Consider the following 17,718-nt stretch of genomic DNA (forward strand, 5'->3'; position numbering starts at 1 on the left):
AAAATAGTGATATTTAAATTGTTATTTGTGAAGAAAAGTAATTGCCTAGGGTCACACTGCTCAAGTTTGAAAGTTGGGATTGAAACTTGGTTTCCTGATTAGATATTGTGCAATTCAGGACCTGGATAGGTATTACATTCTTTCACCCTTATATTTGTGCGTCAAATTGCAAGTTAGTTGACTTGTGCCTCCCATACAATTCCTTTATTGTCATAGATGGAGCAACATTGGTGTATATTAAACCACACATAAGAGAGATTTTTGTACAGTATACACCTTAAACTGAATTATTTCAAGGTGCTTTCAAATGTGATGAAGACAGAAAACGAGGCGAGGGAAGAAAAGTAATTGCCCTGGGTCTCACAGTTTGCTCAAGCTGGGAAGTTGTGATTTAAAGTAGTGTCTGTGGGTGAGAGCCCCACACCCAGTGTTTGCCCACGGTTCAACAAAAGCTATTGACTTTGCTAGCCATTTTACGCATGTGCATTCAAAATAGACATTGTATTTATATTATTTGGCTCAACAGCGGTGGGAACGCCCCTCTTTGTATAACAGTTACACCTTGGCCAAAAAAAACTGCAAGCTTCCGTCCTTTGGAGGACAGATGTAGTAGAGTGGTATAAGCACAAGCCTTTCCCCTCACTCAACAGGTACAAATCGTACAGCAGAAGGGCAAGCATTACCTTTTCACAGAACTGGGACAGTACGGCAGTAGCAAATTGAGCTTCCCTCTCATAGAGGGCAATCTTCCATTTACCGCAGAACAGATTCAGCAGGGAAAACTAGTACAAGCTTTCATCGCTCATGTACAGTTAAGGCATGAGTGACATGTAGGTTACAGACAGATGTCTGGAGACAGTGATTAACTCACTTAGAGGAATGAATATGTGAGTTCTGACACCATTCTCTCTTCGCTAATATTCATAGTCGCATCCTGAAAGTCTTGTTCCTGTCCCTTGGAGACCTGCTGTTTGTGTTGATTGTTTGGTGTTCCATGTATTGAGAAGTAGCCGTTATCCAGTAAGGCACTGTTAATTGGAGTATCCTCACCACCATCGTTATTAACTATGCTCTTGACAGGCACACAAGTGCCACCTTGAATGTGACCAACACATCTGAGATTCTTGCAGCTCATGTATATATTTTATTAACTGGGTTTGAACAGATTCAAAATCACGCCTCTCTTAAGTACCCATGAAGTGACAACAAGGGGTGTACCTTTGTTTCCCCTCCATTGCATTTGCATTTAAGTGTGAGGCGCCTGATAAACCCCAGCCAAGATCCCCGAACAAAACGAGGCCTGATGCCCACTTAACTTTGGCCTTTTTTTAAAGCCCAGCTCTAATTTAGATTAACAAAACCTCCTTGACGCTGCCAGCATGTTTCAGCTCAGAACAAAAGCAGACAACGTGCAGGTGCTGCTGAATGTGTTCCAGTGTCTGAACATTACACCGGGACGAGTTCAGCATTATTCAGCGGGGCACAGCTTCTTGGCAAGGTGGACGCTATCCACCCTGTCAATATGGTGGGTGGACACTGTCTACCCACGTATTCATTCCTTAGCCTGAACCTTCCTGGAGGCACAGTTGCACCTGAGCTTTAGCTTGTTCACTCACGCCTGTTGTAGTGCCTTTCCCGTTCCGGATGCATGGCCGTGAGGCACACATACAGATCCTCTAACACATATCCATGTGTCTTTTCTGCTATCTTGGGGGCCTATCGCTAAGGCACAGACACTGACCCTTAACCGTTGTATATGTGTCTTATTTTGCGGGTACCAAACCCTAGAAAGACAGATGCCCTAATTTCTTATTCTTGTGCTTTTTCCTGGTAAAGGCCCCTGGTTCCAAGAGGAATAGATTCTCAAACCAGTGTCTTTTCCCGACCGTGGCCCTAACCCCCAAAGAACAGGCACTCACCTGTAAATAGTGCTTTGGAATGCAGTGTGATTTGGAATGGAGTGTGGAATTCAAAATAATGTACTCCAGGAACCCATAAATGGGGGGGCAATGGTGTGGCAGAGGAAAGTGGGTGGAAGCACAAGGCGCGGAGCTGGAAACCCAGAGTCTGACAGTCTCCGTATTCATTTATTTAAAACAAAAATCTGCTGCAAAGAAATTGGCAACAAGGACCAATTTGACAGTAAATATGTTCTAACTGATTTAATTGGCCAAAAAGAGGCTCATTTTGAATATTTTACAGGGTTAAGACACCTGCTGCAGAGATCGTATGCCCATCACTTTTATGGGGATTGTAAAAGTAGTACAATAACTCTGGTGGTCATTGCAGCTCTGGTAGAGTTCTGTGTTTTGTCTAGTTACAGTTGTGACTCATAACGTAACACAGAAGGTCAATACGCTTGCTACAAAACACAATGTGTAACATGCAGATCACAGATTTGTATTTTATGTAGATAGGTAGGTTTTTTCTCTATCTGTTGTTATTCTAAGATTGCAAAAAAGTGTTCTTTTGGTAAGTAATAAAGTCTTGTTAGTGCAGAAAGCCCCAATCATTGCGTACCATTTTATAACCAGACTCTTATCATATAATGTCTACAAGTATGTATGATATGTGATTCTTACACCTTATAAACCTCATTGTTGATTGTAACATTTTCTGTACATTGGTTTACACACTTATATGATTTATTGTGTCTATGTGTGATGTAAAGCACTCCAGCACCGTACACTGGGATGAATAGTGCTATAAAAGAATGAAATACAAAAGAGTAGGTTTAAATCATTATTAGTGTAATTACTCATACACACAGATACAACCGGCATTCATACGGGGTAAGCACAGCTCTTACTTAGGAGTGTTAAACAATGTGGTAAACTGGTCTCTATGTCATAGATTTCTCTTAAGTTCTCGTGAAGTGATAACAAGCTGTTCACCTTTGTTTATCCATTACATAAGATTACTGTCTAGGTGTCAGGCTCAAAATGGCTCCCAGCCAGGGTGGTACTTCAACAAAACAAGGGCAGATAGCCCTTCAAATCATACCTTTGTTTTGGACCCAGATGTAAGGGAAAAGAAAGCCTCCTCACCACCTCCAGGTTGCTGCTCGGAATGAATGACAAGCAGATGTGTGGTGCTGACGAAGTGTGTCCTGGTGTTGGAAAATTACACCAGTACAAAGTCAGCATATATCCCTAACAGCTACCAAAAATGGGATCCAAAATGATCCCCCTTTTTTTCTGCACTACCTTTTAACCATGTTCCTCTGTCTCTCCCCATCTCAGAGACCTGCTGTTCTGAATAAAAGATGCTCACCCGAAACCCACAACTATTTCTGGCCCCGATACACACCCCTGTGAGGCATTCAATGTTTTGCTTTTTTCTGTCCCAGATACTTACCGTGAATCCATCTCTTTTCCTTGGTCAGAGACCTGCTGCCCAGCATGCCAGAAACTCACATTTTAACACATGTTCATGTGTCTTTTCCTGTCTCGAATACTCACCTCTAACCCATTTGATTTCCCTGCTCAGATTCCTGGTCACCGAGGACATATTCTCATCTCTGGCCCATGTTCGAGTCTTTTCCAAGATCAAATAGTTGGTCTCCTCTGGAATAAATGCTCACTTCTTACCTATGTCTTTTCCAGACTTATGGTCTTCTCTCTAACCTACGCTCATGTATATTTTCCAGTCTCCCACCCTGGTCCTAGGAGGGACAGTAGGTTACCTATAACCACTGTTCCCTTCAAGGCACACGCCCGCGCGCCCTCGCACCTTCGTGAATCTGAGCACGCAGTGACTTCGTTGAAGCGCACCCACCACCAGGCAAGTATTCATGTTAATTAAAGCGCCCTGTAGAAGCATGATGGGCGCTGCGATTAACATGAATACTTGAAGAAAAGCAGACAATCTGCCCCCCTCCGTGTTCTATCAAGAAAAGTCATGCAGCAAGCCTAAAAGCATGACGTGTGCTTTCACAATCATTAACATATATTAGGGATTGTGAAAACACACGTGGGCTTGCTGCGTGCTTTTTTCTTAACAGAGCAAAGCAGTTTGTGTGTCTTTTTGAAAGTTTTCATGTTAAATGCAACCCCTTGTGTAAGCATGTCGGGCCCTGGAATTAACATGAAAACTTTCAAAAAGCCACGCAATTTGCTGCGCTCTATTAACAAAAGGCATGCAACAAGCCTAACCGCACCTAACAGCACAACAAGTGCTTCCACAACCACTAATATCTATTAGTGATTGTGAAAGTACACGTTGTGCTGTTGCGCTTGCTGTGTGCTTTTTTTTAACAGAGCACAGCAGTTTGTGTGCCTTTTCGAAATTTTTATGTTAAGTGCAGCCCCGAGTGTAAGCATGTCGAGAGCTGCAATTAACATTAACATTCTCAAAAAGGCACACAATCTGCTGCGGTCTATTAACAAAAGGCCCGCAGAAAGCCTAACAGCACGACGTGTGCTTTCACAATCCCTAATACATATTAGGGATTGTGAAGTCCTGTTAGGCTTGCTGTGTGCCTTTTGTTGATAGATAAGGCAACCAGAATTTTAAAGCCAAAAAACCTGGACATTTCACACAAACAGAAAATGGACTACACATAGGTGCCAAGGTTTCAGATTGCCATGTGTGACATTTTCAAAATTTCAGTGCAATCAGGGCACAAGTCCTAAAAAAAAGAAGTGGGCGCACTAGCCTAGTTAGGCAGTATTGAAGTGACATCACAGCACACAACATCACGGCATGCAACATCACACTTGGCATCATGGGAATTGACATCACAGAAAGTGAGATCACACATGGCATCACAGGAATTGACATCATAGAAAGTGGCATCACACATGGCATCACAGGAATTGACATCATAGAAAGTGGCATCACACAAAGCATCACAGGAATTGACATCATAGAAAGTGGCATCACAAGCCACGACTTTACAGGAAGTGGCATCATAGGAAGTAACATCATAGAAAGAGGCATCCTAGAAAGTGGCATCACAAGCCACAACTTCACAGGAAGTAGCATCACAAGAAGTGACATCATAGAAAGTGGCATCACAAGACATGACTTTACAGGAAGTGGCATCACAAGAAGTGACATCCGATCTAAAGCCTTCACATGTGTTTAGCAGGTATATCATGTGTATGTTTGAGCGCATTGTGAGTATAATAGCACAGTGAGCTATGGAAGATAATATGTGACTTCTACACCTTGCAGTCCCCGAGATTTATGTAACACATCATGTACATTCATTTACAAACTTATATAATTTATTGTACATGTAATATGCACATGTTGATGTGAAGCGCTTTTACACCCTGCATTGGAATGAGTAGGGCTATACAAGAAAAAATAGTGGTGCTTAAATTATTTCAACACCACCTCAGGGGAAGCAAGCCATATATAAATGCAATTTGCTCTGTGTAAATACTGGGAAAGACCAACACATCTGATATTCTTACAGTGCATGCATATCTCCTAAACAGGGACTGAACAAAGTGAAAAGCTACCTCTCTTAAGTAAGTGTGAAGAGCTAACAAGGTTTGAGCCTTTGTTTCCCCTCCGCTTCATTTGCATCTGGTGTGAGGCTCCTGACTGCTCCCAGCCAAGAGACTCGAACAAAAGGAGGCCTGATGACCCCTCAAATTCAGCCCTTGTTATGGGCCCAGCAGGAGTCTTAAATAAAAAAATCCCCGTCGCCACCTGCACGTTATTGCTTGTTGCAGATGGAAAGCAGACAACGTGCAGGTGGTGCTGAAAGTGTCCCAGTGTTTGAAATTACACCGGGACGAGTTCAGCACATTTTTCAGTGGGGCCCTAATTCTTGGCTGGGTGGACGGCGTTCACCCTGTGAAAAAAGTGGGTGGACGTTGTCCACCCGCGTGCACCCCCGACTCATGCCCTGAGTGCAATTATGAGTGACATTTCAACGACTTTGAGTGACACTTTCTTGAGAGCTAAATCAGCCTGGCTCTACCCAGTACACTAGAACCCCATCCCCAATTTGAACCAACTTGCTCCATACAGTGCATTCAAACACCACACAGCCATTAGAACTACCTCCATTCATATCCACCAGAACCAACCTGCTCCTTCGCAGTCCATTTTTACCACATTCACATCCGCAGTGTTCAGCTTAACTGTGCCAAGCAATATTCGGGCCAGGTTGAGATGGGCTAGGGGTCATTGGTGTTGCTTTGCTGATTATTGTAGGAGAGAGGCCGGGCTTGGCCTTTCAGGACTGGCCTCGGATTGTACGGTGCTTTGTTATGGGTGTTGCGCGCAGCCTTTGGTCTGTGTCCGCAGAGAGGGGATGCTGCCTGTGTGTCTAAGTGGCTGCACTGACTCCGAGTCCTAACATAAACTGCACTGGGTAGCTCTAATTCTCAGCTCGCTGTCACTCCAGCCGTGATGGTGACCCGGGCGCCGGTACACTTTAACTGTGTCACGCGCTTGAAAAAGGGCATGTGGTGAATGGTTGTTCAGTCAACAACTGAACAATGTTCAGCAAAATTAACCTGTTTGTGAGTCTGCAGGGGACTGAGGAAATGAGCAGGTAAGATTTTAATTAAATTATTTCATATCGCCATCCGGGGCTGCACCACACTTTCTCAGTTTCCAGCACAGTCTACCAAGAGCCTGCAAATTACGGGCATGGCAGGCTGTACAGGAAAAATCATTCATAAGTGTGCTTTGTTTGTTTATTTAAATGTCACAGTGCTGGGAAAGTTTTAGCATGGTCCTCGGTCTTCACAGCCTGCATTACAGCCGACGTCCTTTGGCCGCTTCAAAACCATGCCTGGTATAGGTGGGAAGGGTTTACTATCAACATACCAGACTCAAGGCTAGTTGCACCCCGGGGTCTCACCTGTGACTTTTGAAGATGCCAGCAGCCTTCCGCGACAACTCCCCCTGCACGGGCCAGGCTGCAGGCAGATGCCACAGTCTAGGACGCGACGACTCGTACAGGCTGTCTGCTGAACATGAAGTAGCACCACTTCCGCTGCGGCCACAGTCTGAGTCGGGTTGCGAGTGGCCATAGGCACATTAGGGCCGGGCGGGTCGTCACAACAATGCGCTGTGCCCACTGCCAAATGTAAACCGAGTGTTGTGCCGCATGCTTGCACCGCAGGTGGTAGGGTGCCTATAGGTAGGTGCGTAGTCTTTCTCAGTCTATCGGATCTTGGGCGCAGGATAAATTACACAGACACTGATACGCTCGTGTTGTCCCATGAGGTCAGTGAAGCTGAATGCGGCGCCAGCCCAGTACGGGTGAAGTTGTTACATTGTAGCCCCTAAAGCCAGCCCAAAGCTAGCTGAGCCAACCCCCAAGTCTGCGCAAGCAGGGCTGACCACGCGCTGCCAGGTTTCTGTAAGTGGTGCTAATGACCAGCTGGCACTGGACTTGACATCGGAGGAGGATTTATAAATGCGTGACTTCGCATTTCAGTGCAGTGATACGGACCACCACACTGAAATGCGTTAGTCTAAAGCCTGATGCATGGTACTTGGCTGGGCTGGCTAAAATGTTTACTTTAATGGAGCACACAGAATAACAGCGCTCATCAGTATAGAATTACAGAAGAGGCAGTAAAAACTTTGATAAAGTAAAGATTTTAGGCCAGTATAATGCCAGTTAATTAAGTAGATTTTTTTATAACAGCTGCTAACCGTCCCTGCTTCAGAAAACATATATAGGCACCTCCCACCGTTTTCAGTTGACCCGCTCTAAAAATCAGGACATGAGCCAAATTTACCGAAATCTACTGGGACAGGTGGTGAAAAACCAGGACTGTCCCAGCAAATCCATGACGTATGGTCAACCTATTGATAGAGCAGTGTAGATTAGTTGCTTTTTTGAAAGTATTCAAGTTAATTTCAGCTCTGTGTATAGGCAAGACGGCCGCTGAGATTAACATGAAAACTTTCAATAAGGCACACAATCTGCCATGCTTTTTTAACAAATGCATAGCTACCAATGTTTCAGATTGCTACGTGTAACATTTTCTTAATTTCAGTGTATTATGAGTGCCATTTCAATGACTGTGACTCACACTTTCTCGCAAGCAAAATCAAGGTATGAGGTAGTCGGACCAACACCACGGCGGCGTGCTAGATCTATTAATAAAATTTTAAAGCACATTTTGAAGCAAAGTCACTGAGGCACTACATCCTGCACTCCATGTTGCTCTTCCCCTTGAATGCTTTCCTAATCCATATTGTAAATGTTGTAGACTTGTAAAGCGCACAGCTGCCCCAGCAACGGGGCGTCCCGGCGCTGTAGACCGCTGGGGAACCCGTCCTGGCTATCCCTGTGAGATGGTCCCTTTCTGGGTATCTCCAAGGTGAAACCAGGCATCCCCGGCGTCTGTGGGGGGCCGTTGTAGAGATGAGGCAAGCTTAATGCCCAGAGTTGCCGAGTGTGTTCCTGGTTAGAGTAGGTACCGAGGCGAGAATTATCGAGTCCGTTTTGACCCTGGTCCACAACCCTGCCGCGTCGGGAATTGAACCCTGGTCCCTGGCCGATTCTCTGCTTACGGGTCTGCCGCGTCTAACTAGTGAGCCACACCTCTCCTCTCTGTGTGTTTCTCCATCTGCAAAACACTCCTGCTCTCTGTGATGCTCTCTGTCCCTCATGTGCTTTTCTCTGCAATCCCAACTGCTCCATGCTGCTTTCTCACTCCTGTGTTTCTCCTACCTTTAAACTTTCCCTCCCCGTGCTCTTCTTGCTTTCTTCCTTGTGTGCTTTTCTTCCTCGTGTGGAAAAATAGCCCCGCACTCCTTGTTGTTCTCTCACTAAGAGGCTATCAGGCACTCACTCATTCAAAGACTGCCGGTTCCCCCAGGTGGTCAAGACAATGGGCAGCCCAAATTGTTCCCCAACAAAGTGGAGCACCGCAGCTGAGTGTTCCCGACAACAGCAGTGCTGGAAATGAGCAGACAGCTAAGTTGTTTTTGGGTACTGCGCCCAGGAGGTGAGTGGAATGTTTGATTGGTCCTTTCATTCTAACTACCACCAAGTGCGGGGTCGGGCCGCTTCCCCCTTCTGAGCACCCCCAAGCGACAGTCCATCATGTCCACCACAGCAGAGGGGTCCCTCTCCAGCAGTGCTACCTGTCATGTATTTGCTGCATGATTCTTCCAGTGGTGGATCACTACCAGGGCACTAACTACCCTTTCAGACAGACGCAAGTGTCCTTCAGGCCTGCAGCCAGGCCCCGGCCACCCACACGTACAGAACAGAAAGAGATTAGGGTCTCAACCTCATCGCCGCATAGCAACCATCTTACTTCTCTACAGCAACACTTCCTTTGTTTGCGAATGTCACCACAGCGCTTAATTTAAGCAGCATTTTCTGCAATCCAACAGCTAGTATGTTCTCTGTGTGATTTAGAAAAAAGACTAAAGTATGCTGGTGGTTAGATATGGCTACCATTTGTTTAGTTAAAATAGAAGAGCCACCAACGACAGACAAAGGTTGAGCACTTAAATTCCCAAGTATAGTTATATCAAAAAACGGTGCATCCACTTCCAGCATCCGTCGTTGAAAGATGCTATAATAATCCAGAAAATTCACAAACAAAAGGAAGGTGCACTCAGTACAAGAGTCATTCAAATCACAAGTATTATCCGTTGATATTTCAAATTTATTCCAAGTTTAATCGGCAAACAGCCAACGCGTTTCGTCCCTTTTGCCAGGGGACTTCTTCAGGGCTAAAGGTCAAACGAGATACGGCTAATTTCGCAACTGCAACTTAATAAAAGCCAAAACGTCCATTAACCGCGCAAAGTTCATCACAAGTGTATCCCAATGTATTCATCAAAATTACATGGCGGTATAGTAAGTGTCATCATAGGTAGGTTCTAAATTGTAAGAGGCTTCATGGTAATTGCACTCTCAATTCGTAATCATATGAAGAGCAGCATGATAACTGACCATTAGTTGTTTCCGATTATGGTTACTCGTCTAGTAGTGTCAGTGGCAGAAGAATACCTGGATGATCAAAAGTATATTGCACAATGAGACCACAAACTGGCAGCTTGAATAAAGTACGGTTATTTACTGCATTAGTGCACATGACGTGCACTTTGCAGCTGCAGTTCCAGCTTCTCCCTCAAAACACGCAGGTGTTGTCAAGGCTCTACAAATGAGTGATTAATGCATTTTAGTGTAGTGATGCAGAGCACCACACTAAAATGCGGTAGTCTAAGCCTGATGCGTGGTACTTGGCAGGGCTGCGAAAGGCATGCAGCAGGAGATAAAATGCAAATAAGGAATGTTCCGTGATTGGCTGAGGATAGGACCAATGTTCCCTCTAATTTATTTTCTCTGTGTGCAGCAGTGTATGGTCTCTGTGCACTGCAGCCATGGCTATGTGCGCCAGGAACCACACCGTGCATGTGTGCAGCGGCAAATATCACTCCAAACGTTTGCTTAAAACCCTAGCAGCCCAGCTCTGTTAAGAAGAGACATTTTATTCCTCTGTCTGATGTAACATTTCCTATACATTGATTCACACACTATGATTCAGTGTCTCTGTGTAATGTGTATGCGATGTAAAGTGCTTAACACCTTACACTGCTATGAGTGGCGCTATTAAACAAAATAAATATGAAATAGAGAGGGGTTATGGAGACTTGAGGGTCACTGTTAAAGGTTGGTAATGAGAGTATCTGTGGCGGAGGTGGTCATTGGGGCACCAACAAACATTGTCACACTAGGCGCCACCAGCACTAAAGCCGGCCCTGTTCAAATGGCACAAATAATTACAGTGAAATTATGAAAACATCCCACATTGCAATTGTAAACCTTGGTAGCTATGTTGCTGCGTTTCTTTTCTTAATAGGGTTGGGCTGCGGGGTGATTATGTGCCTTTGTTAAGGTTTTCGTGTTAATTGCAGCTCATGATGGATGCTGCAATTAACATGAAAACGTTAACAAATGCACACGGACATCTTAAGGATTTTGAGTGCCTGGGCCAAACTTATTTCTGGGGCCCCTGATTAGAACAGCTTTGGATTTATGATCCAATTTCAGATTTGTCATGTCCTTTTTAGCCAGGTCACTGACACAGCAGAGGCACACTGGTCCAAATTCTAAATGTGCTTCCATATAATATTCAGGGATAGTGGTATGTGTTTTCAAAATCGGAACATAGCCTGAAGGAAAAGGAGAGGAGACTAGTGAGGAATAGGATTTAGTGGCGGAGAAAGGGGGAGAGAGGAACAAAGTAGGAAAAGTCAGGGCGCAAAGACGGGAAATGGGGAAGGGGTAATGGAGAAATTGGTAAGAGAGGGACAGAAAGAGAAAGTCAGCCAGAGGCTTTGAAGAACTGGGAGAGAGAACGTAGAAAGGAAAACCGGTAAGAGAGAAAGCAAAGAACTGGCAGTGAGAGGGAAATGGAGACAAGAATAGGATGGGGAGAAGGGGAAAGTGGGTAAACGTGGAGCGGGACTGATATGAGGAAGAAGAAAAAGAAGAGAAGAAGACGGCGAGAGCAGCTGGGGAGTGGAAGAAAAAAGGACAAAAGATATGTCGGAGAAGACAGCGAGTGTGGTATGGCAATGCTTCAGAAGTAGCGTCTCTGCATATCGACGTTGGGGGGTTCTATAAGGAGCCTTTTTCATCATCTTGTCATTTCTACACGCTTGCTCTATGTAATCGTGCTCACCAGAACGAACTAAGAAGGGTGGAAGGCTGGTTAGGCCTTGCCAAGATTTTTAATCTTGCCAAGAGGCAGGTCTAAGCAGATGGCAGCTGCAAGTGTGTAAATGACTGATCCATCTGTCGGGAGTATTCTCTTCACTAACACTTGCTTCCCTTCTCTTTTTGAAACTCAGGGGCAGCAACATTGTCGTGGTGTCACCAGAGCTTTAAAACAAACATTTCCCCTTTCTTCCTTCCTCTGACCTCATTATGCCTGGAAAGAATAATCACCCTACAATTTGAAAAATATTTAAAAGCAAGCCAACAGTTGAATTCCCATTAGTCACTTTTCTGTCCCAACCACAGTACGGAAGCTGCACTCCTAGATGTATGGCAAGCTCCTATCACAAGACAGTCTGCTTAACCTGATGAATTTCAGAGCTGAGTTTTGTACAGATCACCCCCTTTTGCCCTAACATATGCAAGTACAAAAAAGCGAATCTCATGAACAGTCAAACTGCTTCTTGTTAAAATGTCACATTTTGTCAAAAGGGGTTGTTAAAACTGTACTACCAGCGTGACCATAACACACTCAAGCAAGTCTCTGTCATTGGCAGCCTCATCGCCTCATCACAACTAGAAAGATGGCTGGAGAGTTTAGCTGTTTTCAAATTCAGATGGATTTAATTTATACAAGCCATTGTTGCTGCGTATTTATCTTATGTAACTAGCAACCACTTACAAAGTCAATAGTCCGACTTGTAGGTATGATCAGGGCTTTAAATGGACCAGGTCTCACCGCTGCTGAGCACCAGCAGTTTTTTAAAGGGGGCCTCGAAATGGGTCTCTACCGGGCTCTGTTTTGTGCCCTGGCACAGGCAGTCCGTTTTTTTCCAGACTGCAGTGACACTAGGCACATCGATGTGCGCGTGCTCACTCTGCTCACTTCTCACTAGTAGAGAAGTTAGGGCATGACGTCATGCCAGGTGAACCTTGTAGGTAGGGTGACTATGAGTCGCGGATTTGTCTGGACCGTCCCAGTTTTTCAACAGTTGTACTGGCAGATTTCGGTAAAAGTGACTCATGTCCTGGTTTTTTGAGAGGGTGAACTGAAAACAGTGAGAGGCATTTTTTTAGGTGTTCCAAAGCAGGGCTAGTAAGCAGCTGTTAAAAGTAAACAATTTAATTAAAAGGCATGAGGCTGGTTTTAAAAAAAAATATATATATATTTTCTTAGTGCCTGTTCTGTGTTTCTATGAGGATGAGGACTGTCAGTATTTGCAACTTTATTGATGTAAATTGGTAGTCCTCCCTCTATTTTTTGCGAAATGGCCCGGTTTTTGGGTACCACGATCTGGTCACCCTACTTGTAGGGGAAGGGAAATCCTTTAAAGAAAGTCATTTTCTCTCTGGATTTCCCTTCTCTTTTCGAAACTCAAGAGCAGCAACATTGTCGTGGTGTCACCAGGGCTTTAAGTTGAAGCCTTTTCAATATTACATACAAGCCATAGTTGCTGCTATTTATCTTATGCAACTAACAACCATTGACAAAGCCAATAGTCCTGAATTGTAGGTATGATGTTACATGTTGTATCATATATCTGGATGCAATGACAGAAACAGCACAATACAAGTCGGGCGGTAGACTATGCTAAGTACAGATTTTTAGCTTATGTGTCTTAAGCCATGCCCTTAATTACACTGGCCATGCCCCTTTGCGAGACCCCCCTGTTTTTGCATCCCACGTAAAGCCCTGGGTATGGTGTTACTTGTTGTATCATATATCTGGATGCAATGACTGAAACAGGAAAATACAAGTAGGGTGGCACACTATGCCAAGCTGCGCTCTATTAAGAAGAGAAATTCAGCAAGTCTACAAACATGACGTGTGCTTTTCACGCCGTGTTTGTAGAGTTGCTGCATTTCTCTTCTTAACAGAGCTGGGCTGCGGGGTGATTGTGGGCCTTTGTTAAAGATTTCAGGTTTATCACAGTGCCCGTCTGGAGCTGCAATTAACCTGAAAACTTTAACAAAGTCACACAATCACCCCGCAGCCCAGCTCTGTTAAGAAGAGAAATTCAGCAAGTCTACAAACAGGATGTGTGCTTTTCACGCCCTGTTTGTAGAATTGCGGAATTTCTTTTCTTAATAGAGCACAGCTGTAGGGTGATGGGCAGATTGTTTGCTTTTATTTAAAGTATTCATGTTAATTGCAGGTCGTGATAGCGCTGCACTTAACATGAATGCTCAAACAAAAGCTCTCCAGGAAAGAAATACCTGTTTTTCGCACCGCTCGCTTTTTAAAAGCAGCGGCGCGAAAGTTCTTCTTTGATGTGCTGTGTGTTCTCGCTCCACACACAGCACTGCGCGCACGTTATTGGGAACAGTGGATAGGACACAACAATGCATTTTCACAGATTCCACTAGGGTGTTATCTTGAATAACACAGATACCTCTCAGGGATGTAGCTTTCACATTTGACAAGTGATAGTAAGGGACACATTGTTAAATTAAAAGACTTTTAATGGAGAATATGCTTTTGAATACTGTATCCTTTTTATGTGTGTTGTATGTTGCAAACCTGCCTTAAGACCCTTCATGTGGTGCTGTATGTGTAGAAATACACTGTCTTTTCACTTTATTAAGGAAATGTTTGAGTGATATTTGCACTGATATTTGTCACAGCACCCACACACACGGTTGGGTTCTTGGTGCACATAGCCTTGGCTGCAGCGCACACAGACCATATACTGCCACACACAGAAGAAACAAATTTGAGGGAACATTGCCTGTAACCCCTATCTTTTCCTTTCTCAGAGTCCTCCTCCACGAGGGACAGCTACTCACATCTTAACCCACGTTCTTGTGTTCTTTCCTGTCTCATATACTTTCCCCCCTTAGGGGGAAACACTCACCTCTATCCCAATTCTTTTCCTGGTTCAGGTACCTGGTCACCGAGGGACAGATCTTCATGCTGTACATCTTCACCTTCTTTGCCATGATGGCCCTCATCATGCGCCAGAAGCAGAAAGGCCTGGTTTTGGACAGCAACGGACTCTTCTTGCTTTACTCCTTCAGCAGCGCCCTGGTCCTCATCGGCATCTGGGTCGTCTGGCTCTGGAATGACCGTGTCCTGCGGAAGAAATACCCTGGTGTGATCTACATTCCAGAACCCTGGGCCTTCTACACTTTGCACATCAGCAATCTTCACTGACCGCAGGCACAATGTTCTTTCCTTTGGGGCCCATTGTTGGGCTGTGAACATTTTTCAGAAGAGATGCTACGTGCCCCTGACTGCTCCCATGCACAGAGGCGAGGACACATGTTTTAAAAAACTCTTTGTTATATTCAACTGAGGGGGTGGACAAAGAAAGGTTCTCTCTTGTCGGTTGGGGGGGTACCTAATTTCAGCTCCGCTGACTCTGAGATCTAATGCGCCGCTATTTTTTCTACTCTTAAAGAGTAACTAAAATTTAGCCCGGGCTGCTGTATGGTTATAGTGTGGCTTAGAACAAGGGGTTTCAAAATCTTACATTTTGTTTGCTTTGAAATTGATCCTGGCTTGTGCATTCCACTGGCATCATCTGTTTCATAAAGACTGTCACCCAGACTCATTCATATTGGCAGCACTTCACATGCTACCACTAAGCAATTCTGTAGCGTTTTATTCATTTAGATTTTCTTAAGGCGTCTATCTGCAATAATTGCCATAGGGTACAGTGTTATTTTTACAAATAATAGCCAGTTTCGCTGATCCTGAGGGCTTTGACTAGAGCATTAACAAATGGTAACCTGCCAATCCATCTGAAGGGCTGTTGGATGCATCCTCATTTCAGACTTAAATTTCCTGAAAGGCTGCAAGGGCTTGGGAAGATCCAGTGAGGTCTTATTTTGCTCTGCCTTGGTTCAGATAGTGCAGGATGCTCATTTCAAATACGTTGATGGAAAGGTCTCTTTCCCACTGGGGATACCTCTGCTTTGGTAAATTCATAGGTACTTTATGGAATCCTAAATTAGGACAAGTTGGGACATCCTCATTCCGTGCAGAAGCTTTGGGCGAGCTCATGGGTACTCCTAGACCAGAACTTCCCAAACTGTTTAAAACCACGACCCAATTTTTAGAACGACAAACGTTCGCGACCCACGTTGCTTTAATAGACATAAAGCACATAATTTTTTAATATACCTAAAGCATTATGTGTTAGCACACTGTCGTTTACAAACAGCACATTTTCCATTGAAATGACCACTAAATTTGCACAGACGTACAGTTTTGCTGATAAAACTGTATTGTACACAAATGATAATGAGTGTTAATCAGGTTTCAGTGAATATTTAGCATTTATGCATCACCAATTAAAGTGTTTACATTTTTTTTTATCCTATTAAAATCTTTGTTTACATCACACTTCAGAATTACAGAGAAGATTTGCTTAATTTTTGCCTTCCTAACTGCTGGATGTGTACAATTGATTTAAAGATATGTACATTTTGTTGTGTGTTACAAAAAAATGAAATCTTTCAGCCTTTCCTTTTACAATCCCTGTACCACAGCAAGATTTACAAAAAAATGACATCTTTCAGCCTTTCCTTTTACAACAGCAAGAATGTCACATAATTCACTTTTACTTTTCTTTCGCTGGCTGCAAAGTGAGAGGAGTTTGTTAACACCAGTCCCCATGTTAAAAAAGCGACCATTTGTCAGCAGACATAGCCTGACATTTTAAATCTGTATTTTAAGTGCAGCAAATGTGATAAGGTAAATATAGAATTTAAAGCCATCTTTATTTATTGTTTGGACTTTTGCGACGCACCAAAAATTGGCTGATGGGCCGCGACTCACTGTTTGGGAAACACTGTTCTAGACCAACTTCCAGATGACGAACCATTCTCTGCTAAAGGGAGCTAATGCTGTTACACCTATCAATGCACTATCAAAGAAAAGAACTTAGAGATGAAGGCCAAGCAGAGTCTTCATCGCTGCAGCAGGGTGGGCAATGGAAAGACTAGCTGGGCCCGGCAGAACTTATCGACATATCCCTGTGTGCTCTGCGTCGCACACCAGCCTTGTCTGTGTGATGATGAACACTTGCATCTTTCCTTTGCCTTTCCCTGCCTGGTTTGGTGTGCTCATTTTCGGGATATAAACTGTTATCTAAGTTTATGTGCCTATTTTTGTGTGCCTTGTTTATTATAAATCAATAAAAAGGTGAATAAAGGAGCTTATTAACTGATGTCTTGTGTATTATCCAATGAACGGATGATCATCCTTCATGTAGGGTGTGTCTCCTTCTGTCCTTGCACACAGTCCCACTGCAGCCCCTTAGGTTTGCATCCAGTGACCAGACTGCCTATGCATGTATTTAGGGAAACTGATCCACTATCCTTGGACTGTTACTCTTTCCATTTGCCAGAGCCCTGCCTACTAAGTAACACATTTCTCAGGTGACATTAACACAACTTGGACTATTGCTCAGACCTTCACAGAGTAGTGGTTTAGTCATAAATGTGTTTCATGTGTTATAGCAGACTGTCTTGGAGGGACTTGTGACAGCTTCCAAATGTGCAGGACAGCTATCATATGACAGCGTATTTCCTGCAATGTAAAATGTTGCTATTGCCTTTTATGATACATGCTCATCTCTTCTATTTCATGCATATTCAAAACTTTGCTATTTCGTTGGCGGCCTGATGTTTAAAGGCCAAGCATTAAAGAACAAGGAAAGGGTAGGGGTATCATCACAACACCTACTAATATGAAATTAAAAAATGCAGTAATTGTTTTAAGAAATGGCTCGTGCATATGTTCACGCTGCTTGTATCATATTTGTTTGTGAATATCCTTAAGATGCTGGAGAGAATTTTTTTAACAAAACAATTGAGTGCATTTAAGAAATTACATATTAAACAACACATTTAAACAACCTACTTCAGAGGGCTCCCCGATGTAACTAAAATACTAATGGATCCATGGAGGGTAAGTAAATGACATGTCTTTGGTAGTGCACCTATAATATGATACACTAATAGCTGTGGATTCCAAAAATACAAGGTTTACAGATGTATGCAGATACAGCCCATACTTTGTCATCTGCATTTGCAGCTTTGCA

General features: G+C 43.8%; 1 protein-coding gene and 1 long non-coding RNA gene across 2 annotated transcripts in view; one reads left to right on the top strand and one right to left on the bottom strand.

Moving 5' to 3' along the window:
- The window catches only part of CLN6 (CLN6 transmembrane ER protein), a 145,848-nt gene extending 129,006 nt beyond the window's left edge, over positions 1-16,842 (top strand). Inside the window, exon 7 of the mRNA XM_085644592.1 lies at positions 14,552-16,842. Coding sequence (XP_085500718.1) covers positions 14,552-14,822 — 271 coding nt within the window. The 3' untranslated portion in view covers positions 14,823-16,842. The remainder of the gene's footprint in view (positions 1-14,551) is intronic.
- LOC146860667 (uncharacterized) overlaps positions 1-17,718 on the bottom strand; it is a 272,962-nt gene that overhangs the window by 190,448 nt on the left and 64,796 nt on the right. Inside the window, exon 3 of the long non-coding RNA XR_014978847.1 lies at positions 14,524-14,741. This is a non-coding gene — a long non-coding RNA (uncharacterized LOC146860667). The remainder of the gene's footprint in view (positions 1-14,523; positions 14,742-17,718) is intronic.

Source organism: Triturus cristatus, chromosome 3_1, assembly GCF_964204655.1.
Source record: "Triturus cristatus chromosome 3_1, aTriCri1.1, whole genome shotgun sequence".
NCBI lineage: Eukaryota > Metazoa > Chordata > Amphibia > Caudata > Salamandridae > Triturus > Triturus cristatus.